Here is a 26,679-nt window from a genome sequence, read left to right on the forward strand (position 1 = left end):
CAAATGGACGCTTCTCCCATGTGCCCCGGCCGGGAAATGAACCTGGGTTGCCCGCACGCCAGGCCGACGCTCTACCACTGAGCCAACCGGCCAGGGCTGGAAAATTCTTGTTTTAAAATCCAGTCTCCTCAGTACAGAAGTCAACTAAAATTCCCAGCTTGTTTACAGGCATGCTCCTTCCCCCATGTGAAACTTGAATTTGGAAATGAGGAATATGAGTGAGGTAAATATCACCAAAGTTTATCAATATTTCTGGTTCTCCTCTCCTTCTGAGCACCAGGAGGATGGCACTTTTTTTTTTTTTTTCCTTTCTTCCTTTCTCCCTCCCTCTCTCTCTTTTTCTTTCTTTCTTTCTTTCTTTCTTTCTTTCTTTCTTTCTTTCTCTCTTTCGATGAGGAGGGGAGATAGTGAGGCAGACTCCCTGTATGCACCCCGACCAGGATCTACCTAGCAACCCCATCTGGGGTCAATGCTCCAGTACTGAGCTATTTTTAGCACCTGAGGCTGATGCGCTCCAACAGAACTATCCTCAGAGCCTGGGGCCATGGTTCAACCAATTGAGCCACTGGCTGTGGGAGGGGAAGAGGGAGAGAAGGGGGGAGAGAGGGAGGAGGAGCAGACAGTCACTTCTCCTGTGTGCCCTGACCAAGAATTGAACCTGGGATGTCCATACACCGGGCTGACACTCTATCCACTGAGCCACCAGCCAGGACCCCTTGTTTTTTAATTTTAGGTGTGGCTGCAGATTTTTAATCAATGCAGTGTAAGCAGAAGCCAATATAGGTTTTCCTCACTCTCTTCTGCCACAGCAAACTATCTGGTTCATAGCAAGAAGATGGCATCATCATTAGATGGTGGTCTTCAACAGCCTAGATACCTGAGTGACCACGGTGAGCAAGACTCTTCTTCCCCTCTTACTCGGCTGGAATTATAGCATGAGCAAGAAATATATCTTTGTTACACTGCTCACAAAAATTAGGGGATGTTTTATCGCTTCATATTCATTTTGAAATATCCCCTAGTTTTTTGAGCAGCATATTTTAAGCCAGTAAGATCTGTAACTGCTGCATTACCTAATAATCCTGACTGATATAGGAAGAAAGCAGGTTAAACATAGGGCTTTGATTTCTGCTCTTGCTGGTACTACCTGTCCAGCTGTTGGGTGTGGTAGTGGTAACTGTGGTGGTTTCCCAGTGGTTGCAATATTGAGTTCCTACCACAGAAGTGCCATAGAGCTTATAAAGTAGGCAATCAAATTGAACTCTCGGTGCTTAGTATTTGGAATGGCAGTGGTGTGGTTTCTCAACAGGTTGTGTGGTATGGTTTGGGTGTTGTTCCTAGAAACTTAGCCTCAAGACGATTTCCCCAGCCCTCCTAACAATTCTGAGCTAAGTAATATTTTTTAACAAGTCACTTTTATGCTTCAACTGTCTAGAGTGGATTCTATTATTTGTGAAAAAGAACTCTGACTGATAAAATTACTATATTTAATAAATCTCATGTTCCATCAATTATAAGAGGCAAGTTATTTTATGAACTATGAAGAAAAAACAGGCTAAAAAACTATTACATGCCATTAATTGAAAGACATATTCTGATTTTAGAGTTTTTTAAAATAGAAAAAATATGTGCTTTAAGATCATGAAATATGTTATTAGCAAAAGGAATTCTCCCCAGATGAAACCAACAGACAGTTGATTATGGTTTTAAAAAAACTTTATCATCTGGGAGGAAAAATAAAACCATACCCAGTCCTCATCAATGCACAGATCTATGTTTGCTCCATCCCAGAAAAATCCCTAAGACACCACCCGGAAGTGTAGTACTAATCAGTACAATACTCCACAGAGAAATCCTCCACAATGGCGCTCTTAGAACACTGGATGAGGGATCTCATTCTTGTGGGCAAGAGGTTGGCGCAGCCAATCAGGAACTCCTTAGCCAAAGACATAGTCAACAAACAGATGCCATGAGATGTCCTAGTGTCATCATTTCCATTATTATTTGTGGCCAAAAAATAAAGATGATGCTTGGGATTAGTGACCACTGTACAGTGCTTTCTTTTTAAATCTATTTTATGCTCCATTTCTCCCATCTTTTTTTTTTTTTAATTTTATCTCTTCATTTCTCCCATCTTTAAATATTAGAAAGTATGGGGTTTTGGGGGGGGATAGTTAAAGACAGTTTAAACAAGGGTAGTAGGATTAATAGAAGTCATATTCACACACTGTAGAGAGCTGACCTTAATAACTAGAGCATGAAAGGACATTACCCAGAGAACTTATATTTGAAGAACATCAGTCCTATGAGATAACCTCCAGAAACAATAGCTGGATGTGTCACTGAGCTGCTCTTCTTTGGAGAGGAATGAAATCACTGGCATATGTATATGGGATGGTTGGATTATGTAGGTGAGAGCATTTTTGGAATCATATATATAGGAAAACAATATGTGTGTTGGGCAAAGAGGAAACTATAGTGAACACCTGCCATTCTGCCTTTTCAAGATCTTTATTCTCCTGGGAACCCCACCCTCCTCCCAATGTCCATGAGGTTATCTTGTGGGTCATGTTAGGCAATTTGATCCTCATTCATTCCTTGACCACAGTTGATTGGTCCCAAGTTAAGCATCTAATTAAGTTAAGCCAATCAGAGTACTTTCTGAGGAATTTGCAATGGTAACCAAGAAAAAGAAGCCAGTGTCTAGTTGGATCCTCAACAGTAAGATTTTAAACCTTGGGATTGTCTGAAGATTTCCAGCATATGGACCAGAAGAGCACTGGAAGCCAGTCTTGGGGTAGAGATGACAGGGTTGGGGTGAAGGTAAGAGAAGGAAATGAAGGAGAGAGACAGAAAATAACAGAGATGACAGGTGGAAAGAAAACCTAATGGCTTTTTTTTTTCCTTGAGGGAGAGAGAGAAATAGGAAGGGAGGGAGATGAGAAGCATCAACTCGTGGTTGCATCACTTTAGTTTTTCATTGATTGCTTCTCATATGTGCTTTGGTGGGGGGAGTGGTCTCAAGCCGAACCAGTGACCCCTTGCTCAAGCCAGCGACTTTTGTTTTGTTTTGTTCTTTTTACAGAGACAAAGAGAGAGTCAGAGAGAGGGATAGATAGGAACGGAGAGAGATGAGAAGCATCAATCATCAGTTTTTCGTTGCGACACCTTAGTTGTTCATTGATTGCTTTCTCATATGTGCCTTGACCACGGGCCTTCAGCAGACCAAGTGACCCCTTGCTATAGCCAGCAACCTTGGGTCCAAGCTGGCGAGCTTTTTGCTCAAGCCAGATGAGCCCACGCTCAAGCTGGCAACTTCAGGGTCTCGAACCTGGGTCCTCAGCATCCCAGTCCGCGGCTCTATCCTCTGCGCCACCGCCTGGTCAGGCTCAAGCCAGCGACTTTGGGCTTTAAGCCAGTGACCTCTGGGCTCATGTTTGATCCCACACTCATGATGGCCCTGCACTCAAGCTAGTGACCTTGGGATTTCAAACCTAGGTCCTCAGCATCCCAGGTTGACACTCTATCCACTGTGAAACCACCAGTCAGGCAGAAAATCTAATGACTTTTGAGTCTATTAGTTCCAGTTGTTCCTGAGGCAACCCTGTTTTCAGTATCTGATTATATCAATAAATGTACCTTTTTTGCTTAAGCCAGTTCTCACTTTTCAAGGGTGAGCTTATTCACTTTTCTGGTTTGACTACTACCCTTTGCTGTTAATTCACAAAATGTTACCTTCAGCCTGGATTTCTCTCCTAAGACTTAGACCTGTCTACTCAACTCTCTTGGACATCTCAAGTTGGATGTTCAATTGGTACCTCAAATTCATCATATCCAAAACAACTCATCTCCCCCGCAACCCCAGTTTCCTGCTGAAACTCACCACTTCTTATGTGTTCCCCTATCTCAGTAAATGGCATCACAACACCTTTAGTCATCAATCTGAGAGTTATTCCAGATTTTCTTATCCCTATATCCTATAGGTCTAGGTTTCTAAATCTTGCCAATTTCTAAATCTCAGATATCCTCAATGCTCTCCTATCTTCTCCATTCTTTCTCCCCTACATCATTTCAGTCCCTGTTATTACTCCTTACCTTCACTCTCAAATGCTTTCATCCCCTCCTTCCACCCAGCAGCTAAAATCATCCTTTTAATTTCTGGATATGATCACATTAATCCTCTGCCCAAAATTTTTCAGTGGCTCCCTGCTGTTTTCAAGATAAAATCTGAGCTTCTGCAGCTGGGTCGCAAATTCACTCACATCACACAGAGATGTACAATGATATAAGTCTGCTCTGTTTCCTAGAACTGATTCGATCTTGCTCAGGACGCCTCGACCCTGCTGGGTAACAGGGGCAGGGGAACTAAAATTAATCCACTCTAGTAAACTCAGTAGGTCCCCAAAATTTTTTAGACAGCTTCTAAGTAAGTCAGAAGGTTTGGATGACTCCATCTTTCAGATTACTTTACCCTTCCCTTTCTCATTTTCAAGATAGCATTTGGATTTATAGGGATGTTATGTGAATAAGGGGTCCCTTAGCCATGTAGTCCTTGGGGTTCTGTCAGCTGGCATTTATTGAAATGTGCTTGGTCTGGTGTAAGTGAATTAGTGAATTACAATCCTGAGAGGTAGTTAATCCTATAACCATTCTACAGATGAGGAAACTGAGGCTAAATGAGGTTCATAACTTGCCCAAAGTCACAGTTAGGTAAGTGGCAGAACCAGAAATCAATGCCACCCTGATTCTGGTAGGCACTTGGATCCCAGTTTAGAATTCCAGAGATAAATTAAGGCTGGATTTGGGAGCGCTGTCTTCATGGTATTGCTTCAGGATGTGCATATCCATGGAGAATATGTAGAATGGAGTAAGGCAAGGGAACAACTCGAAACGCTTAGGAATATGGGATAGGGTAGGAAGGCCTACCTGATGGCTCCTGACCAAGATGATCTTCCCCTTAGGAGAGCTTCTAGGATGGAGTCATGCCTATCCTAGCCAGGGCTGAGCCATCCCTCAGGACACCTCATTCCTCTTTGTCTCAAGCTCCCCCATGGCAGCGCAAAGCACAAACCCCAACCAATGCTGGGTGGCAACTCCGTAAATGTATCCAAAGAACTGTGTTGGCAGGGCTGCTCACACTCGCTGGGGCTACGGAATGTAATCAACTATTAGATATTCTGGAGTGGGGAAGCCGATTCCACACCCAGATGGAAGTGGACGTGAGGGAGTATAAGGAGTTTTCAAGATGAGGAGATTCAGTCTTTTCCCAGGTGTGGGGATGCAAAGGCCTCGACCAAATGTGGAGGAGTGGTCTTCTCGGATATGGAGGTACAGAGGCTTTGGCCTTTCTCAGATAGTAGGTGTGCAGCTCTTCCAAGTGTGGAAGGTGCGAGAAAGCCCGGCAAGTAGACGGGCCTCGCCGCCCCTACTCCCTTCCCCTTGGGGAAGGATCAAGACTGAATAGCCGTCTCAGCCCTCCTTCCATCCCCGCCCCCAGACCCACGCCCGCACTAGTGGCGGGCCAGTCCCCACCCCAGCACACAACCAATGGCACGTGAGTCTGCAGCAACCAGCCAATTGAATGACGGTAGCGGCGTGGAGATGGCTCCGCCCCCCACAGGCCGCTGGCTGCCGGCCTCCCAGGAGGCGGGGCTCTCCGCTGTTTTTGCTGTCCGCCGAGCCTGGCCGAGCCTGGCCGAGCCCACCCGAACGCAGCCGAGCCCAGCCGAGCCACGCGCCAGGGCTGCCGCGGCCGCCCGAGCGCCGCCAAGACAGCTAGCTAGCGGCCGTGGCCGCGGAGGAGGCGCCGCCCCAGGGGGAGGGGGTGCCCGCTCCCCGCAGACCGCCCGCGGCAGAGGCCGTTCGGGTCGAGCCGCGGCGGGAGCGGCCGGGGGTGGCTGCGCGGTCGAGGGGAAGGGCCGGGGGAGGGGACGTCGCCCGGCCCGCCTCCCGCGCCCCCAGCCCACAGGCTCCGCGCCTCGGTCGGCGCCCAGCATCTCGCTGCCCCGGACCCTCCGGCGGGTGTGCGCCGGGCTCAACTCAGGTAAGGGGGTCCTTCTCCCACGGACACGGAGGCGGGGAACCAGAGACCCAGAAAAGGAGATAAAAAGCAAGAGACTTACACAGAGATACAGAGACACAGCCCGGAGGAGAGACAGACACAAAGACACAAAAGGGACGCACAGAACCACAGAGACAGACCCCACGGAAAAAGGGAGAGACACGTCTACGGGGGACCGAGGGGCACACAGCCATGAAGAAAGAGGGAGAGACAGAGACCCATATACACAGAGACAGGGAGAAAGACACAGAGACGTACAGAGATACACAAAGAGATAGACTGGGAGAGAAACGAGACATACACCCAACACACTCAGACACTCAGCTGCACAGGTTCAGAGGTGGGTAAACGGAGGCATACATCTCAGAGAGCTGAGAGACACACACCTGACCTAGAGAGACGGTCCCACAAAGAGGTCACACCTAGGTACACAGCCTGGATACACAGACCCACACATGCCTGCCAAGGCCTCCACAAAGTTCCCTCTGTGTGAGCTGGCGCCTCCAGAGGTCTCCCACACTGGCTGGCTGGAGTTGGGAGAGTGGGGAGCATCCAGGCCACGCTGAAGCTGGTCACAATCCCCATCCTCCAAGGCCTTGGGCTACCTGGGTCCCGCCCACCAGAGTGCTTTAGAGGGCTGCACGCTGGGTGGGCAGGGCCAGAACATGCCCACCTGTTCTAAGGAGAGTGAAATGTGGGCTGCCTACTCCAGCCTCTCCACTGTGGCTATACCCCCTCCAGGTGCCCAGAGCCAGGCCTGAGCAGGGGGTGTTGGCTCTGTGGAGTATTTGGGCCGGCTGGGACCCAGTCCTCTGCCAGGGAGCCAAGATGTGAGAGGGGGCTATCTTCTTTCCTCTCCTCCTAGGCCTCACCTCATCCCTCCTCCTCACCACCCTTTCCTTTACTTTGTACGCCCTCCCCACAGGCTCAGGACTGCAGGTGGACATCGCTACTGACCAGGAATCGTTGAGTGTGCGACAGAACAGCTTCCTGGAAAGGCCGGCGATACCGGAGTCCTGCCTCGGCATGGGCCTTGCCATTGACAGAGCCCTGCTTCCAGCCCTGCTGTCTGTGTTGGTCTGAGGGTGCTGCCCGTCATGGGGGCAGCCATCTCCCAGGGTGCCCTCATTGCCATCATCTGCAACGGCCTGGTAGGCTTCTTGCTGCTGCTGCTCTGGGTCATTCTCTGCTGGGCCTGCCACTCCCGCTCTGCTGACATTGACTCGCTGTCCGAATCCAGCCCCAACTCCAGCCCTGGCCCCTGTCCTGAGAAGGCACCCCCTCCCCAGAAGCCCAGCCATGAAGGCAGCTACCTACTGCAGCCCTGAAGGCCTCTGGCCTAGCCTGGAGTCTGGGACCTAAGTCCACCTCACCCAGAGCCTGGAATCAGGATCCCAGGGTCCAGTCAGCCTGGGATGCAGAACTTGGAGTCCAACCTGTCTGGAGCTGGACCTAGCAGCTCAGAGTCTAGCCAGCCTGGATCCAAGAGGGGCTCTGGTGGCCCTGGATAGACAGGCCTAGGGTAGGGGTTCATGAGTTGGTGCTAGGGCCTGGGCCATCTGGAGTCTGCTCCGTCCCAAGGGCCAGGGGCTGGGTCCACCCTCTTCCTAGGCCGAGTGCCTCTAGGCCCTCTCAGTTGGGGAAGCAAACTGGAATCCATGGCAATAATGGGAGGGTGTCCAGGCCGGGCCCCTCCACTGGTCCTCCCACTGTTTGCTGGATAATAAATGGAATTATGGCTCTATGTTGAGATTTTCTTCTTTTCCTGAGGGCTCTGCAGTAACTAACTTAAAGGTGGGTGTGGGCTTCCAGACACAGGTTTATTTGTGCAAAGTAGGAGTGGGTAGTGGTGATGAGGGCCAAGTTCTGGGATGAGTGCCAAAACAGGATGTTGAGGGCAGATGCTGGGACCTTATCAGGGGTGGGGTCACATATTAGGTGCTAAGACTGGCTTGATAACCAGGGTCAGGGGCTATAAGTACTGGGTTTAAGAAATAGGACAGGGACTGAGGCCAGGCCCTTAGATCTTGGGTTTCACTTCTCTCACCAGGTTCAGCAGCTTGTCCAGTTTTGCAATCTCCACAGCTGGACCCTTCTGCACTTCCTGCCCCTTCTTTTCCTGGGGAGAAGGGGAGTATATAGGGAGGAATGGTGAGTAATGGGCCACCGCTGCCTGGGTCCCGGCAGTACCTCCTCTGCCCAGCCAGCTCCAGCTGTGCCTTGCCCCTCCCCTGCTCAATTAGATTCTAGATCTCTACCTGATCCTTCCCCAACTCGGGTTAGGTGACACAAGGGCCCAGCTGAAGTTTATAAGAAGCATCCAGATCTGGTTCTGAACCTCAGATGGACACAGGGTCCTTCCCACAGGAAGGTGCCTGGCTGAGTTCTAACAAGGAGCTAAGAATTGTGTGTTTGCAAGGGAGAGGGGTGTAAATAAACCACAGGTCCCTTCACCTAGTACTCTAATACGTTTTTTTTAAAGATTTTATTTTTATTCACTTTAGAGAGGGGAGAGAGAGAGAAGGGTGGGGGGCAGGAAGCATCAACTTCCATGTGTGCCTTGACCAGGCAAGCCCAGGGTTTCAAACCAGCGACCTCAGCATTCCAGGTTGACGTTTTATCCACTGTGCTACCACAGGGCAGGCATACTTTTAGGTCAGCTTGGGAGTGGGGTACCATTTGGGGCCAGGCCTGCTGTGTGAGACACACCTAGGGTGGCGGTAAGGTGTCAGGAGACCCAAGAAGGCAGATGGGATGTCCCATGTGATTCTAGATGTCCTTGGCTGGATCTGTTCCTTGGAGGAACAGATCCATAGTTTATGACTGTTCATTTCTTCCCACAAAGCACTCTAATGCTTTAACTGGTAAGCTGGGCACAGAAAAACAGACACTGGGGTGTGTGTCACTCACAGGCCTTGAGAGCTCCTTGGTAGACCAGTGCCAGTCCTATCCTCCCTTCTGTCCAGGCCGTGGGGTGTGGGCTAGGCCAGGGCAGCTGCCATTTCCTGCCTTCTCTCTGCTCCAAACCCCCGCCTTCAGCCACCTGTACCCACTGCTCACTGGCAGCTGCCCCAGCTTTGCCTGCTGAGAGCCCAGCCTGGATCTAGCTCAAGCTGTGAGGTGGGAGAGAGTGCAAGGCCAGCAGCCCCCTTCCTGGCCTCGTCTTGGCAGCTGACACCACGTGGAGCTCTGATTTCCTCCTGGTGTGACCCCTGCCCCTGCTCTCAAATCTGTTTCCCCTTCCCTTGTGGGCAGTGCCTTTGCCACGATCCAGTTTACCTCTATACTCTCGAGGCAGAAGACAAAGATGTCTTTTTCACTCCCCACTCTCCCTCCCAAATTAAGTTCATGTTCTCTTCTTGGCCTCATCCCATCCCCTGGGAGGTAAGGGACCGGGCTCTTAGTTCCAGCTTTGTTATTAACTCCCTATATGACTTTGGACATGTCCCTTGCCTTTCTGAGCTTCAATTTTCCACATATATATATACAGTAGTTAAGGTAAGGTAGTCCTTGACCTTTGTTTGACAAGCTTTCCATGGGAAGCACGCTTAGCCAGGAGTTGGGACTGTGTGGCTCAGCCCACTAAGGAAGAACGGGGGGGCTATAGCTCCTAGGAGGGCCAGGAAGGATGACCAGGGAACTGCTATTTGCACTAATCACTTGCCTACTAATAGGGTCAGATGGTAATTTCACAGGAACTTTCAATCTACCCAAGTATCAGCTCTCAGCTGTCACTTGCTCAGGTCGTCCTCTAATGCCAAGGTTCTCAGGTCCTCAAAGACATAAGTAACCAGCTTTCCCAGCCATGACTGACCCTTACTCTGAGAGGATTTGGAACTGACTGAGGGACATCCTTGCCTCCCTGGGTCAGAGTGGGCAGGGCAGGTCCCATCCAGATCTACCACCCTTACCACACGACAGCTGTACCCCTGCCCCAAGAGATGACTATCATCCCTTCCACAGGGTTGTCCAGCTCTGCCAGATCTAGCCTGGGTCTCTCTTCTCACTAAATTAAGAGCAGATTTTATCTGTTGCACTAATTTTTCTGCCTCCTTCCCCCTCCTAGAGGCCAGCTCGCTGGGCTCAGCAAAGAACTTCAGACCACACCCGACCACCCCACCCCACTCCACTCCCAGCCCACCACAGCCTCTGGGCCACAGCTGCAGGCGCTTAGCAGCCTTTTGAGTATTTATAGCCAAACCCACCCCCTCCCCCAGCTGGCTACAATTACAGGCCCCACCAAACTTCCAGCCCTTGTCTCTCCTTGGCCATGGAAGGGAATAGACCAGACCAACACCAGAAGGATGGTTTCGTGGCCCCTGCCTTGGTAGGGTTGCAGAGGGGCAGGTGTCAGCTGTGGAAAAAGACAGGCCCCTGCCCTGGCCTCAAACTATAGTAAGTGCCTCAAATTGCAACTATGAGGTACTGTCATTAGGGCGACTTGACCCAGCTCTGGCCCAGCTCCAATCCTGGCCCAGAATTTGGCAGAAAGCAAATTCCATTTCTACTCGTAGCACCCAGTGGGCAGGACTGGGTTCTGGGCTCTAGGCTCTGGATTTTTAAGTTAGACCCTTGCACTCTGGATTCTAAAACCTAGGTTCTTAAGTCTGAGCCTGGACTCTAAGATCTAGACTTTGAGATCGCAGCTCTGGGCAATGTGGCCTGTATTTGGGGCCCTTGGGCTCTGGGCAGGGTCTCCAGATCCTTAGAGATCTCAGAAAAGAACCAGAGCTCAAAAGGAGGACTGCCTGGCTGGCTGTTGACCTAGTTATCCTCCTCACGGCTCATTTCTTTCTTCCCTGTGTGGACCCACAGTTCCCAGCTCAGGGACCATTGGAGCTGAAGCCCTGTATAAGCTCAGCCAATGAAGCAGTGACTAAGACCCAAGCGCCCTGCCTGGGTGACCTGGTCTACACCAAATAAGCCAATGGTGTCCACACGCTTCCCCCAGACTTCAATCCCACGTGGTCACCTACTCACTGAATATCTCCCACCTGCCGGCTTCACAGGAAACCCCGATTCAGCATATACAATCTGATTTCATTGTCTCTCCAGAAACCTGCTTCTCTGCTCCTCATCTGGGCCATTACATTACCCTTACCCTGGGTCTCTCAGGCCACAAGCCTGCAGGTCACCCCTGGCTCCTCCCATTTCTCCCATCCCCTACCACCCTGGAGAGTTATTTCTTTTGGTAGCCCAAACTCCCCAAGCATACCTTTGGCATCTTGCGCAAGTTCGGTGAGAGTTTGAGGCAGGTGACATGCCCACGGTCATCGCCCACAATGATGATGGGGTGGACAGGATTGAACTGCACATGGGTGATCTTGTTCTTCTTTTTGGCTACCACGGGCTGATTGCAGATGGCCTCGTACTTGTTGATGGACAAGTCAAACACGTGGGTCTGTGGAGAGGTGGGTGTCAGCACACTTGGGGCTAATGAGGCTTCAGAGGAACCACCCTGGGCTTTCTGGGAAACACAATAAGCCTAGCACACTGGAGCTGCGAGCAAAGGGGGGGTTCTCCTATAGTTGAAGAAATAAAAATAAAACATTTAGGAGAAAATTTAAGTCTATATAGAATTAACAATAATAACAACTACCATTTACTGAGCACTTACTATGTACTAGACTCTGGGCCAGTATGGCATATGGTTGTAAAATCTAGTAATCCTCAGCCATTCTATAAGGTAGATTCTATTATTATCTCTATTTTATAAATGAGGAAGTAGAAGCTCCTAAGCCTAACTTGCTAGTAAGCAGAATCAGGGCTTATACTAGTTAATATATGTAAGGTATTCAGATAGTGCTTGTCATACAAATGATCAACAAATGTTTGCTCTTATTTTTACCATGCCCTAAGTCCATAAAATTATCAACTTTCACCTGGACAACTGTGGCAGTGTCCTAACTGGACTCCCTGCTTCCACTCTTGCCCCTCTACTACAATCCGTTCTTCATGCAGCTGCCAGACTTACCTTTATAAAAAAAATCTAAAATCCTCCAACGGTCTCTAGGTACTACACATAGAATCCAGACTTCTTAGTCTAGATTCTCCACTCTCATCTCATATGCCCTCCCCTTTGCTCACGAGGCCCAGGCACACTTGCCTGCCGATTCCTGAAACCCCTCAAGCTCAGTCTCACTTCAGGGAGCTCAGTCTCACTTCAGGGAGTTTGCACTAGCTGTCTCCACCTGTGGAGTGTCGCCACCCCCTCCTCCTGTGGCTGGCTCTTTCTTGTCAGTCAGCTCTCGGCCTGAGTCTCACCTCTCCGAGGAAGCTCTTCCTGTGGCTGGCTCTTTCTCGTCAGTCAGCTCTCGGCCTGAGTCTCACCTCTCCGAGGAAGCTTTCCCTGGCCGCTCAACCTAAGAGGCCATCCAGTCCTTTTTTTACCTCACTTTCTCTCTCTTTTTAAAATACAACAGCTTTACTGAGATATAATTCACCCATTTAAAGTATACAACTCTTGGTTTTCAGTATATTCAGTTATGAAACCATCTCCACGACCAATTTTAGAACATATTCATCACCTGAAAAGAACCCTTGTACCCATTAGCAGTCATTCCTCATTTTCTCCCACCGACCCCCCCAGCCCTAGACAACCACAAATCTACTTTGTCTCTATAGATTTGCTTATCTAGACAAATATCGTATTTACCTATGTATAAGACACTCCTTAATTTTGGGGCCCAAAATTTGAAACAAAATGTATTACATTAAGTTATTTATTTATTTATTTTTCTACAGAGACACAGAGAGGAATAGACAGGGACAGACAGACAGGAACGGAGAGATGAGAAGCATCAATCATTAGTTTTTCGTTGCGCATTGCAACACCTTAGTTGTTCATTGATTGCTTTCTCATATGTGCCTTGACCATGGGCCTTCAGCAGACCAAGTAACCCCTTGCTCGAGCCAGCGACCTTGGGTCCAAGCTGGTGAGCTTTTGCTCAAACCAGATGAGCCCGCGCTCAAGCTGGCGACCTCAGAGTCTCAAACCTGGGTCCTCCGCATCCCAGTCTGACACTCTATCCACTGCGCCACCGCTTGGTCAGGCTACATAAAGTTATTGAATTTAAGTTTTATTCATCATAAAATTCATACAACTCCTCATCCATGAGAAAAAGCAGGAAATACAAGTAAAAAAATCTACAACCACTGTATAAGACGCACCCAGTTTTTAGATCCCAAATTTTTCGAAAAAGGGTGCGTCTTATACATGGGGAGATATGGTATAAATAGAATCATATAAGGAGTGGTCTTTTGTGACTGGATTCTTACATTAATCATGTTTTCGCCTGACCAGGCAGTGGCGCAGTGGATAGAGCGGCGGACTGGGATGCGGAAGACCCAGGTTCAAGACCCCGAGGTTGCCAGCTTGAGCACAAGCTCATCTGGGTTGAGCAAAAAAAGCTCACCAGCTCGGACCTAAGGTCACTGAGCAAGGGGTCACTCGGTCTGCTGTAGCACCACGGTCAAGGCACATATGAGAAAGCAATCAATGAACAACTAAGGTGTTGCAACGAGAAACTAATGATTGGTGCTTTTCATCTCTCTCTGTTCCTGTCTGTCTGTCCCTATCTATCCCTCTCTCTGAGTCTCTTTGTGTCCCTGTAAAGAAAAAAAAAATTCATGTTTTCAAGATTCATCCAAATTGTAGCATGTCTCAGTACTTTATTCCTTGGTTTGCTGAATACTAATCCTTTTGGATATACCTTTTGTTTATCCATTCATCAACCGATGGGTTCTTTCCACCTTTTGACTGTTAGGAATAACACTGCTACAAACATTTGTGTGCACATCATCATCTTTCAATCTCTGCCTAGCACTTAACACTATGGGCATTTAGTTATTGTTGTTTTTTGTCTCTTTCCCCTCCCTAGAATATAAGCTCCATGAGAGCAGGGGCTGCAGTCACCAGGCTCTGCCCTGGAGCTAGGCACCATAGTTGCCCTTGGTAAACATATTTTCAGCAGAAGATGACTGAATGATTTAACAGGATGCCCTAATCACTGTCCTAATCACTTGGGCAGGTGACTCTCAGTTTGTATCAAAGTCCACAGGGAAAAGGGGTGTGCATCTCAGAATTTTCTTACAAAATATTTTTTGCTGGCCTTTCACCAATCCAGGGGTTTTCAACTGTCAGTTGGCAGACTGTGCTGGAAACCACTGAAACAGACCACTCCTATCTTTCCTTCTCAGACTCAACTTGCACACTTCCAGGGATGGGGACTTCACCACCTTTTAGACACTAGTTCAATCACAAATCAACTCTGACTCATAAGTTTTTCCTCACATCCAGCTTGTATTAGCTACACTGCAGCTCCCAGCCCAGGGGCCTCAGAGAAGATAACTGTTCCTCATGGCATCTCTTCCCCGAGAGTGCTCTCTCCTTCAAGATGAAGAGCCCCATTCCCGCCTCAAGGCCTCATGGGATAAACAATTCTTCTTTTGACAGGGCCCTGGGTGGCCTGGCCCTTGAGAATTCACAGGCAGTCCTTATATCCTGTCTTCCCCAACCTGACCTGGGCACAGGATGTGTTCCCAGGAGGAAGACCCCAAGATACCTCGCCCTACCTCCAGTAGCAGCTCAGCAGGGTCGGGAAGAGGGCACTCACCGTCCCATTGGTGGTGACTGCTGCAAACACAGTAGAAGAGTATGGTGCCCAGGCCACATCACCCACGGCTGAATTTAGGTCATAGATGAACATTGGGGTCCTGCAGGGTGGAAAGCTCATGACACAGAGGGTTCACAGGGCTAGAGCCCAGAGGCCCCACCCAGGGTGGGGCCTGAGGAAGGGAAGGGCCAGGGGCAGGCCCCTCACTTGATGGTGTGGTCCCAGATCTTCACTGTCCAGTCGGAGCTACAGGATATGAAGACCTTGGTGTGGTATGGGTTCCAGGACACAGCATCCACTGCCATGTTGTGGGCATCATAGGTATCCAGGAATTGGCTGGAGTAGGATTTAGAGCACTGGGGGTTGGGTAAGGGATCAGGGGTCAGGCATGAAAAAGAGGTCAGCAGCCACTACTTCCTTGGGGGCCCTGGAAGATCGGAACCTGAGACTCCTGTTTTATCCCACATCACTGTCACAGCAATGCTGGGGCCAAGCTACTAGCTGCTCTTCTCACCCACAAGTCCGGAGAGAAAGGAGGGGCTTCGGGGCCTGGGGGTTGGGGTGGGCATGGCAGGGCAGCCTTCCTGGAGGGGGAGGGAAAGTGCTGTAGTCTGCCCAGAGGATTCCGGGACAGGCAGAAAGGCCTTTTCTCTCTGAGCCAAGGTAGAGTAGGTCTGGGGGTCCTGGGTGAGATACGGCTTAGCTTGTGTCTAGGCCAAAGCCTATGGACAGACAGACAGAGCCCTGGGTCTATCCGCATCCCATAGACAGAATCCTTGCAACAATGATAAACTTCCCACTTTGCCCAGGTAAGAGTGGATGCAGAGACAGGAGCAAATCCCAATTTCATGATTTCCGAGCTGGTTTCTTGCCCTGACCAGCATGTCCCTATGCCCTCCCTCCGGGAGACAGTGTGACTAAGTAGTCTTATTCTCTCCAGTTTCTCCTGGGCCACCACTGGTGGAAGGGGGGTGGGGACCTCTTTTGCATTCAGACCAGCTCTGGCTGGGCCTCAGGGGCTCCCGGGAGGCTGCCTGTAATTAACATTCTGCATCTCAGCCTAAGAAAAGCTTGCAGTAAAGCTATTTTTGGATGGATGAAGAGGTTCAGAAGGATGTTCACCTACTAACACAGAGCTTACAGAAACTGGCCATGAAGTTCCCTCCTGCCGGCTGCAATGAACCAGATATTCAGAGATAAATTTTCTTGTTAGTTTGAGCCTTCAAAGCTCAGCTCAAGTTCAGATCTCCTCCAAGAAATCTTCCCAGAATGTTCCAGCTCCCCAAACTCCCACTCTCACCTCTACCCGCTCCACTCCCAGGGCAGGAGGGAGGGCCCGAAGGGAAAAGTCTGGGCTAGGCTGAAGTCACCCTCTAATTCCTCCTCCCCTCTCCTGCAGGCAGCCCTTCTTTCTGCTTCCCAGTCAGCTCCAGAAACACATTCTTTTCCCCCAAGAAGCCTTCTAGAACTGATGAGCACTAAGATCTGTCCGAATAGGGTCTGTTGAGAAGGTTAAGTTTCCAGGGTCCTCAAGTTCAAGTGGCCCTATAAGGAGCTGGCACAGGGGCCAGGCTGCTTCACCTTGTAGATTTTTCCTTCCTCTGTGCCCACTAGGAACAAGTAGTCAATCTCTCTGTGGAAGTCGAAAGCAGTGCCACAGCCTTGGGAGAAGAGAGAGCAACTTGAGCTGGTTCCTGGGCAGGAGGCTCCCAGCACCTCTCCTCCACAGAAGGCCCCCAGGACAGCCTGAGCCCAGCCCCTGTGAGGGCTGCGGCCAGCCAGGCAAGCAGGAACTGGCCCTCTAGCCTGCCGCTGGTCCCAAGCAGTTGGGACTCAGAAAAGGGCCAGAGCTTCTGCAGACAGAAATGAGAGGCCTGGGTAAACAAGGCAGGGATTGAGTTTAACAGGGTCAGGGTCAGGGTAAACAGGGACAGGGTAGGCAAACAGGGACGTCGTCTGTGCAAACAGGGATACAGTCTGCATAAACAGGGTAAGGATTGAGTAAACAGAGACCGAATCTGGGTAAACAGGGGCCTGATCTGCATAAACAGAGTTGGATCTGCATAACAGCAGCTGATCTGCATAAACAGGAACAGGGTCTGCAAACAGGGATGGGACCTGCAGAAACAGGGAGGGTCTGCAAACAGTCGAGTCCTGGGCAGACAGGGCCAGGATTCCCCATTACCTCCAGTCCTAGCTCCAGCACAGTGCAGGAGGGAGTACTCAGTACTGGGGAGGGCCACCATCACTGACCCTCACAGGCCCTGAGTGCTGTGGCCAGGCCTGCATGTGAGTGAGCTGAGGCTCCTACCCACTGTTTGTAGCTGTAACCCCTCTACACCTTCTGTGGCGCTGCTCTCCACCTTCAGCTTGATGACATCTGTGTGAACCAGCTCGCTCTGCAGTCACAGAAGGGATGGGGAGGGCACATGGATCAGCAGGGCTGGCAGGGAAGTCCCTTTTCCATTCAGCTCCCCCCATTCCCCGTCCACCCCTGCATGACCCTTTCTGGGAAACAGGCACCTTCACGAGCGTCCAAGACAGGATCCTGCCATCAGATGACACAGAGAAGAAGTTAAGGTTGTTGTCCATGTCATCCTTCTGCCACTTCACCTGAAACATCCCAAACTGTGAGCTCTGGGACCCTGTTAGGGTGTTGAGTTGGGCCTGTGAGCTGAGCAGGGCTTCCTTAAGACCCATCTGAGGTCCAGAAGCAAGTTCTATAAGCCCATTTCCCAGAGTCCTAGGATTGGCCCTCCCTCCTTGAGGGCCTTCCTCCCTCCTTGAGGGCCTTCCTCCCTCCTTCTAGCCATCTATGTTTCTCTTATCCTTCTCTCCCTGACTATCCTGGGGAAACAGGGCCAAGTCAGGGCACTGTTCTAACCCACTGGCTTGTCTGGAAGTGCCCAATCCCTGCCTGGGTGAATTCAAACTCCTTACATAGACAGGGCCTGGAAAGGACAGGGCCCAATCAACCAGTTTTCTCATATATAAAGCAGGAACTGTAACAGCACAGGTTTGTTGTAAGGGAAAAATGAGATAATAAATGTGAAGCCCTTAGGTCAGAACATTGCATATATTACACGTTCAATAAATGTTAGCTAATGTCCTCATTATCACCATCACCCTAGGAATTGGGGTACAAATGTTCCACAGCTGGCTCTTCCCTGCTTGTCCCCTCATCCCCTCTTCCAGGCTTCCCTTTCTAGGCAGTCTTTCCTCTATTCCCACCTCCACTTCACCGCTAGGTCCTGCTCCCAGAATCTTTCTTTCAAATCTCAGACTTGAGCCGCATTTCTCCATCTGCAAATTGGGGTTAATAATCCTGCCCCACCCATCTTCTCGGGGCTAGAAGCAAACATATGGGAAAGTGTTTTGGAGACAGAGCTGTTGTCTTATGAAGATGACACGCTTGAGGCTCAAGTTTCTGTTGCCAGATGTGGAGGCCGGGCTAAGCCATGGCCCTGAGAGCTGGGGAGGGGCTGGGTGCCGAAAGCTTTCCATCTTCCTGCTCCCACCAGACCTCACATGCTGGGACAGCGGTCCCTTCCCCTGTCACAAGCAGAGGCCCAGGACAGGAACTTAGTGCCGCTGCCTGTAATCACTGCTGTCACCATGGCTTTTAGGGGGTACTGCGGGAAGGGGGGGTAACCCCTCCCCAAACACCACCCAGATGGGAGGATCAGAGCTGCAGGAGGGCAGCCGCTCATTTGTGCTTTCACTGGAGGCCTAGAACACCACGGAGCCTGCAGGACACCAGTCAGAGCCAGCCCTGACACCCAGACCACTTCCCCTTCCGTGTAAAGGTAGTCCCTTTAAAGAAGGGAGGGGGTGGGGGTGTCAAAGGCCAGGCTATAAGAGGCGCTAGGGAGCTACAAAGGGAAGTGTTTAATGAGCAGCTGCCAGAATGCATGGAAATTGTATTTCACACCCCACTTAGCAGCCTGATGCCCACTGGGGGGTGGTGTGTGCATTCGCAAGTGAGTATGTGTGTAAGTATGTGCAAGTCACACACATGCTCCTGGGGTGAAGGTGGGAAGGTTAGGAATAAAAATGTGTGGGGTGCAGGTGGTAAATGGGGTTAAGAGAATGAATGAATGCACAGGAAGCAGGTGGTAGGGAGGGGATGGAAGCTGCTTAATAGATTCCCTTCTCTTCTGCCTTATCTGATTAGGGCAGACCTGCTTGACCCCAGCTGGTGCTCATTCATCTTTCTTGCCACTTTCCCAGTGCTGCACAGTGTACATGCGCACACACACATACACACACATCTAGCAAAGCGTTGCTAGTTGAGGCTTCACAGTGGGGCCTGAACAGGGCTGGGCTACTCAGACGAGCTTCCTGGGGAAGTAGCCTATGTCATGAACAGTTTTCTCCCTGGCTCCAAAACCTTCCATGGCTCCCTGCTGCTACCAAGAGAACAAAGTCCTTCTGCCCCCAGCCTGGCATTTATGATCCAAAATAACCTTCTTAGTCTCCCTGAGACCCAGTCCCTTTGAGAAGGACCTAGACTCTGATGTCTTTTATATCTCACTGAAGCTCCAGGCTCACACTGCCAACTGCCTGTCGGACACCTTCTTCTTTTTTAAAAAAATTTATTGATTTTAGTGAGAGAGAAAGATAGGAACATTAACCTGTCTCTGTAGCCCATAACATACTGCCTTGTCATGTTAGCCTGTGTCTGTGGTTACCTTCCTACCAGAGACCAAGCCTTTAAGCATCCTCAGCTCCCAGAGGAACAAACAGGGAGGAGTTACCAATGGATGAATGAGGAAGAGGGGGGCAGGAATGAGGGAAACAAGGGAACAGGAAGTGAGTAAACAAGTGAGGGACAGGCAGGCCCCTCCCATGTCCTAAGCCATGATTTCAGCCAAGAACTCTGAGTCTTCGGTTTTGTAAAGCAGCAGCCCTGTTTTCCTGACAAGATGGTGGGAGAGCAGAAGGCCACCCCTCTCCAGATGGGTTCCAGTCTCCCTGGCACCTGCCCAGTAAGAGGGAAGATGTTACTTCTGCATGCTCCATTTCTTTCCCCGACCTGCTATTTGAATTAGAGAACATAGCAGAGTGGGAGCAGGGTGGCTGGCCTTGGCCCCTTGCCTTCTCCTGGGCTTGAGGAGACTGGTCAGGCCAACCACAGATGCTCAATGCTTGGCCCTGGACTATCTGAGATCAAGGCCAGGGCTGATGCTAGTTCAGGCCTGTCAAAGCAGCTCTTTTCTTCTCTCCATAGGCTTTAAAATTCATGCAAGACATTTCTGCATGGAAGCAATGAATTAGGAGGTGCATTTTTCAGTAGAGAGCACTCCCACGGCTGCAGCTCTAGCCCCTGCTGTGGTGGACAGTAGTGGGAAGGGTGTGTAATGGGTGGAGTGCTTCTCTCCGTCCACCCTGGCTCTAAGTAAAGGATGAAACTGAAAGAGCACCATGTCCCCTATGTCTGGACAGTCCTCCCTCTGCTCAGGCCTGTCTGAGACCTGAGAGCAGTACCTGGCGGATGTGTCCACATGACTCAGGGAGCTCAGGGCCAGAAGAGGCAGAGGTGCAGAGCCTGACTGCAGACTGTGTCAAGGCAAAGGGCAGAAGAAGAGAAGACAGAGTCCCAGCACTGCCGATGAGCCTAAAGGCCTTGAGCAACCTTAGGCAAAAATCTATCCTTGGACTCTCCCAGACCTGCCCTAAGGTAAGGGTATACAGCCTCAGAAAGAAGAGGACCTTTGGAACACAATGAGGAAGAGCCTGCAGAGCCAGAACCGTCAAGAGTGAACCCATGAAATGAAATCCGCTCCCAGTGTAATAAGATGGGAGACGGGGTGAAATCTAGACCCAAAGTCCAGGTAACTGTCCATTCTATGTCTGTCTGGAAAAGAGGGGTGCTACAGAGAAGCCTCAAGGTCAGACCTTGCCTACCAGGCCTTACAGTCCCATCCAGAGGGCAGACAATGGGCAGCACCTACCCCTGTCTGGGGGTTCCTCCAAATCTAGCTCAAATGGCAGAGGAGAGCCTTGTGGGGAATTGAAGAAGCCCACAGACAGGGAACTGGAGCCTTTAACATACTCACAGAGGCCTGTCAGGCTTCTAGCCATGGGCTCTGGATCACTAATCAGCATACCTAAGAGAACCTTAGCAGACAGATGGGCCTTTTTTTTTTTTTAATTTATTGATTTTAATTTTATTTATTTTGTGACAGAGGCAGAGAGAGTCAGAGAGAGGGACAGACAGGAAGGGAGAGAGATGAGAAGCATCAATTCTTCGTTGTGGCACCTTAGTTGTTCATTGATTGCTTTCTCATATGTGCCTTGACGGGGGTTGGGGGGTGGGGGGTGGCTACAGCAGACTGAGTGACCCCTTGCTCGAACCAGCGACCTTAGGCTCAAGCTGGTGAACTTTGCTCAAACCAGATGAGCCCACGCTCAAGCTGGCAACCTCGGGGTCTCGAACCTGGGTCCCCTGCATCCCAGTCTGATGCTCTATCCACTGCGCCACTGCCTGGTCTCTGATATAGGAAATCACCCATCTAACCCTGAACCCTCTATGACTTGGATTGGGGAACTTTAGTTAAAAGCCCTGAGTGAGTGTCTCTTGGATGCAAACACCAAGAAACTGTGTGAATGAGTGACTTTTGTGCAGACACAAAGGAATGCCTGTGAATGAGCTTTAGAAAATTAGCCCAGAGCAGTGGTCCCCAACCCCTGGGCTGTGGACTGGTATCGGTCCTTGGGCCATTTGGTACTGGTCTACAGAGAAAGAATAAATAACTTACATTATTTCCGTTTTATTTGTATTTAAGTCTGAACTATGTTTTATTTATTTTTCTAATTTTTATTTTATTTTATTTTTTATTTTTTGTATTTTTCTGAAGCTGGAAACGGGGAGAGACAGTCAGACAGACTCCCGCATGCGCCCGACCGGGATCCACCCGGCACGCCCACCAGGGGCGATGCTCTGCCCCTCTGGGGCGTCGCTCTGTCGCGACCAGAGCCCCTCTAGCGCCTGGGGCAGAGGCCAAGGAGCCATCCCCAGCGCCCGGGCCATCTTTGCTCCAATGGAGCCTTGGCTGCGGGAGGGGAAGAGAGAGACAGAGAGGAAGGAGAGGGGGAGGGGTGGAGAAGCAGATGGGCGCTTCTCCTGTGTGCCCTGGCCGGGAATCGAACCCAGGACTCCTGCATGAACTATGTTTTATTTTTTTAAAAAATGACCAGATTCCCTCTGTTACATCCGTCTAAGACTCACTCTTGACGCTTGTCTCGGTCACGTGATACATTTATCCGTCCCACCCTAAAGGCCGGTCCGTGAAAATATTTTCTGACATTAAACCGGTCCGTGGGTCAAAAAAGGTTGGGGACCACTGGCCTAGAGGTTCTAGATTGCCCCTTCCTTTGTGCTTGTTAATTAGCAAAAGAAAAAGAATGTACTGACCCAAATTAGCCCTTTCTCCATGTCAGCAAAATGGCTATTAGTCATTCTTTCCCCTTATCACCTGGCCCCCCTCCCTTGTAATCCTGTTAACACTGGTTTGCTTCTGATCAATAAAAGCTAAGGGAAAAGGAAATTCAGGAGGTCTTCTTTGCCTCCCTTGGCAGGCCTCCGCCTCTTCCTCTTGACATAAGTTTGTGTCTTGAGTAAGTTTCTCCATGCGACACTGGTAGTTCCCAGCGGGCTGGAGTACTACACTCTGGGACAGTAGACCCAGCTCCTACTGCAGACCCTCTTACCTTCTGATTCTCACCCACACTTCTTTGCCCCTTCTCATACCCAGCTCCTTGACCTCTAAATGGTACCTGTCATCTCCACCCCCTTGCTTATGACCCTGTCCTCCCCGAAGTGGCTCCCGAGCCCACACACTACTCATCGATACCCACACCTCCCTCCCTGGTTCAGGGCTGACCTGCCATACGGGATCCGTGTGCTTGCCAGTCTTGGCTGAGCTGCGGAAGGCGGGCTGGGAGTGAGGCTTCTTGAGGTTGTAAATGGCTACGTTGCCGTCGTAGTGGCCCACCACCACCAGGTAGGGGTGGTCCACGTGCATGTCGAGACACATGATGCCACTGTCGCTGCTGAAGGTGTACTCAGGAAAGCTGGGGTTCTTCATGCTGTAGAGCAGCAGCATGCCCCGGCTCTGCTTCATGAAGTCATCTGCCCCAGGAAAGATGGGCCTCTGTGGTTGTAGGATCCAACTGCCTGACCCAGAAGCCCCCATGCTCCTTCCCCATTGGATGGTCAAGGCCTCCCTCTCTGAGCTTCATCTTCTCTGTCTGTGAAATGGGATCCTAAGGCTTGGCCTACCCATTTTCAGGGTTCACAGCAGGTTTCAACAAGTAGTAAAGGTGACCACGTTTATCAGAGAGACTGTCATTCTTTATTCTCCCTATAGTACAGGAAAGGGGTATGCAGGCTCAACAGAATGTGTGTGGGCTTGGGAAGGAGCAGTATCCTCAGATAAACAGTGTGTCTGTAAAGTCATGGTGCACTTTTGACCAGTCACAGGAAAGCAACAAAAGACGATAGAAATGTGAAATCTGCACCAAATAAAAGGAAAACACTCCCAGTTTCTGTAGGATGATGTAACACAGTGTATACAGTGGAGCAGCCCACAGCCATGCCAGTCGAGATGTGGACGGTACAGAGGAAAGTTCAGTGTGTTCTGTGGCTCACTAAATTCGAATCCGTGACCAAAGTGCAACGTAAATATCAGCGCGTTTATAATGAAGCGCCACCACATAGGAATAACATTACTCGGTGGGATAAGCAGTTGAAGAAAACCGGCAGTTTGATGGAGAAATCCCGTTCTGGTAGGCCATCAGTCAGTGACGAGTCTATAGAGGCTAGACGGGATAGCTACCTAAGGAGCCCTAAAAAATCTGTGCATGAGCCCACATTGAACTGCACTGAATAGGTATGAGGAAAGAGGCTCACTGCGGGGAGCCTCTTTCCCACCCAAATAATAGGAAAACTGGGAGAGTTTTCCTTATATTTGGTGCAGATTTCACATTTCTATCGTCTTTTGTTGCTTCCTTGTGACCGGTCAAAAATGCACCATGATTTTACGGACACACTGTAGTTCAGACGCCTGGGCCAGGGACAAGTTGCTGTCCTTAGGTGCCTGCATAATGCCTATGTTGGCTCCCAGACCTCCAGCCAGTTTGGACTAACATGGAATTGTCTATCAGTCCCAAACTAGCTACTTCTGGGCATTTTTCCATACCCAATGGCCCCACAATCCCTGGTTGCAGCTTGAGTCCATGCTCCCAGAATCAAGAAGTCCCAGACCAGCCAGTCAGGCTTCCACAGGCCACTCTGCCATCCTCCTGGCCTGGGCACACCTTTTGGTGGTCAACCATGGCCACTTGCTGAGTTCCTCCTCCCTGTCTGCCCCATGGCAAGAGAGTGCTTCCCACTTTTTCTTTCGTTCTCTGCACACTTGCTGCTTGTCATGATAATGCGTCACCCAAGCCCTCAAGTCCAGTCACCATCCCAGGATCCTTTCCAAGCTCAGAAGAGCCAGAGCTGGAGAGGTGGAAGGCCAGAGTCACCTCCATCTTGGGGGCCTTATGCGAAGGTAGCCCTTGGCTGAGAAGAGGGCCCTCTCCCCAGCATAGTAGTCAGGAAGGAAACTGCTTCGGCTCTGGGGAAAGTGAACCTCTTGCAAAGAGGAGGATCTGGGGTGCTTCTAGATCCCTCAGAACTAAGTTGGGTTACTCTGAGCCTGGTGATATGTCAAAGCCAGGAGGGAGCTGGTCTTGAGGTAGAGGAGGGGAGGAGAGCTGACAGTGCCTCATTTGTGGGGTTCCAGAGTAGGCCCCGAGGGCTGACTTTACAAGGAAGAGAGAGATCTGCTGCTCACTGCGGGGAGCCTCTTTCCCACCCAGATATCTAAGGGCTTGAACTAGGCAGTGTGACAGTCACTTGTAGCTCCTTTCGTCATGCAAATCCTGAGCACCTGATCTGGGCCTCCCCCAGGGCTAGACTCTGGCAGGGACAGAGATGCTCCACTCAAGACACGAGGTTGCCCTCAGCAAGCTAGTGTGATGAGAGAGCCAGGTCCTGCAGCAGAATGAGGCAAGCTCTTACTGGGGAATCAGTGTTAGACACTAGGACAGGGGTGAGCTGCTGATGCCCTTGATGTCCAATCTGTCCTTGATGCTAGGCAAGACTGACAGAGGGTGAGTGGGTAGGCACACAGGTGAGTGAATAAAAAGGTGGGTAGGTGGATGACTGATGCTCAGGCTGAGGACTCAGATGGGGCAAAGTGGGCACAGGACCTGGTCCCTTGAGGGACAGCAGTGATGACCCATGGGCTCTAGGAACAAGCTTCAAGCACTTCGTGTCCCTGCATGTGTGCACGGAGTCTTCATGACCAGTGAAACCAGGGAAAGAGGGTAGGTTGGCTTAGTACCTGTAGTGAGGACATCTCGACCCATTCATAGAACCACTGGGACTAGAAGCTGGGTTTATGGCCCACTAAATTTACAGATGGGTAAACTGGAATTAGAGGGGAGAAATGGTGTACCCAGGGGTATTATACCCATCACATGGTATTCACCATTCCCAACATCCTGTTTGCCCTACTCAGGATAATGACCCTAACCTGGTCTTTACATGGAGGTGAAGAAAGAAGGGGAAGGGGGCACCAGACTTAATAGGGTGCTGATGACTGGCAAATCCATAGAGAATGTGTAAGGGACAGGGCAGTCAAGCATGATAAGAGGAAGCCTGTGGCAGAGAGAAGTATGGATTTCATGAGAGAGAGACACACTAATCACATGAAGCAACCAATCATACTAAGGCCTGACATCCTGCCTTAGTCCCAAGCCATATACATCCTGACAATAAGCCTCCCTTTCTTAACCTGACTCCCTTTCTTAACCTGAGCCCTTGTGTGATAAACACCACAGTTTCTAATCATGGCTAGACTATGTGCTCCTTGAATTTCAATTCAGTGCTCTATCTGCCAAACTATTCCAGGAAAGCATAGAAAGTTCTGATTTAACTGGGGCTTCCTCTCCACTCTTTATTCTAAAATCTTCTCACCTCTGACTCCAGTGACCCTTATGAGACCTCACTATTCCACTATCCAAATATATCCAGTGTGATATCACAGCCCAAACCTCCAACTCTCCCAGCACGGTATTATCATATTGTCTTCTAAAAGTCCTAAAATGACATCACTATTCAGACTCCCAATGGTCCCCATGTGATATCATTGCTCAGACTACCAGCAGACCCAGTGACATCACTTCCCAGCCATCCAACATTCTCAGTATGATGTCACCAGCCAGATCACCAGCAGCTTAGTGACATCATTGCCCAGCCCTCCAACATTCCCAGTATGATGTCACCAGCCAGATCACCAGCAGCTTAGTGACATCATTGCCCAGCCCTCCAACATTCCCAGTATGATGTCACCAGCAGTCCCACTATAACACCAGCATCAAGGTCACCTACAATACTTCAGTTCCCAGTGAGGGCTTGAATTCCATCAGACTCAAGGCTACCGAGCCTGGGGCCCTGGGCCCTGGGGTACTTCGTCCTGAATCCCACAAACTCGGGCTTCTCAAAATAGGGCTGGAGAATCCAGAGACAGTGATGGGAGCCCCTAACCCCATACTCTATTGTATGAAGAGGAAGAGACTCAGGTGGCAAACACACAACACAGTATACAGATGATGTATCATAGAATTGTATACTTGAAACCCATTCAATATTATTAACCAATGTTACCCCAACAAGCACAATAAAAAAAAAGAGGCAGAGACTGAAGTCTGGGGCCAGAGATGGAATTCTGGTTCCTCCAGGCAACAGAATTTCAGTAAGTGTGTGTGGCTAGGTAGAAGGGAAGGAGAAATAGCAATTTTAAAAAAAGGGAGAAAAAGGCCCTGGCCGGTTGGCTCAGCGGTAGAGCGTTGGCCTGGCGTGCGGGGGACCCGGGTTTGATTCCCGCCCAGGGCACATAGGAGAAGCGCCCATTTGCTTCTCCACCCCCGTCCCCTCCTTCCTCTCTGTCT

At 50.2% G+C, this 26,679-nt stretch overlaps 2 protein-coding genes across 2 annotated transcripts in view; one reads left to right on the top strand and one right to left on the bottom strand.

Moving 5' to 3' along the window:
• The first annotated feature begins 5,746 nt into the window (after positions 1-5,746).
• ENHO (energy homeostasis associated) lies at positions 5,747-7,805 on the top strand. The gene is made up of 2 exons (XM_066365669.1): positions 5,747-6,043; positions 6,987-7,805. The coding sequence occupies exon 2, from the start codon at positions 7,159-7,161 to the stop codon at positions 7,387-7,389; it is 231 nt and encodes a 76-aa protein (XP_066221766.1). The 5' UTR covers positions 5,747-6,043; positions 6,987-7,158; the 3' UTR covers positions 7,390-7,805.
• A 138-nt stretch (positions 7,806-7,943) lies between these two features.
• The window catches only part of DNAI1 (dynein axonemal intermediate chain 1), a 77,333-nt gene continuing 58,597 nt past the window's right edge, over positions 7,944-26,679 (bottom strand). Inside the window, exons 13-20 of the mRNA XM_066367792.1 lie at positions 22,563-22,810; positions 17,200-17,289; positions 16,988-17,075; positions 16,258-16,337; positions 14,884-15,032; positions 14,677-14,776; positions 11,277-11,462; positions 7,944-8,180 (exon numbers count right to left, since the gene is read on the bottom strand). Of these exons, the coding sequence (XP_066223889.1) occupies positions 8,082-8,180; positions 11,277-11,462; positions 14,677-14,776; positions 14,884-15,032; positions 16,258-16,337; positions 16,988-17,075; positions 17,200-17,289; positions 22,563-22,810 (1,040 nt within the window). The 3' untranslated portion in view covers positions 7,944-8,081. The remainder of the gene's footprint in view (positions 8,181-11,276; positions 11,463-14,676; positions 14,777-14,883; positions 15,033-16,257; positions 16,338-16,987; positions 17,076-17,199; positions 17,290-22,562; positions 22,811-26,679) is intronic.

Source organism: Saccopteryx leptura, chromosome 2, assembly GCF_036850995.1.
Source record: "Saccopteryx leptura isolate mSacLep1 chromosome 2, mSacLep1_pri_phased_curated, whole genome shotgun sequence".
NCBI lineage: Eukaryota > Metazoa > Chordata > Mammalia > Chiroptera > Emballonuridae > Saccopteryx > Saccopteryx leptura.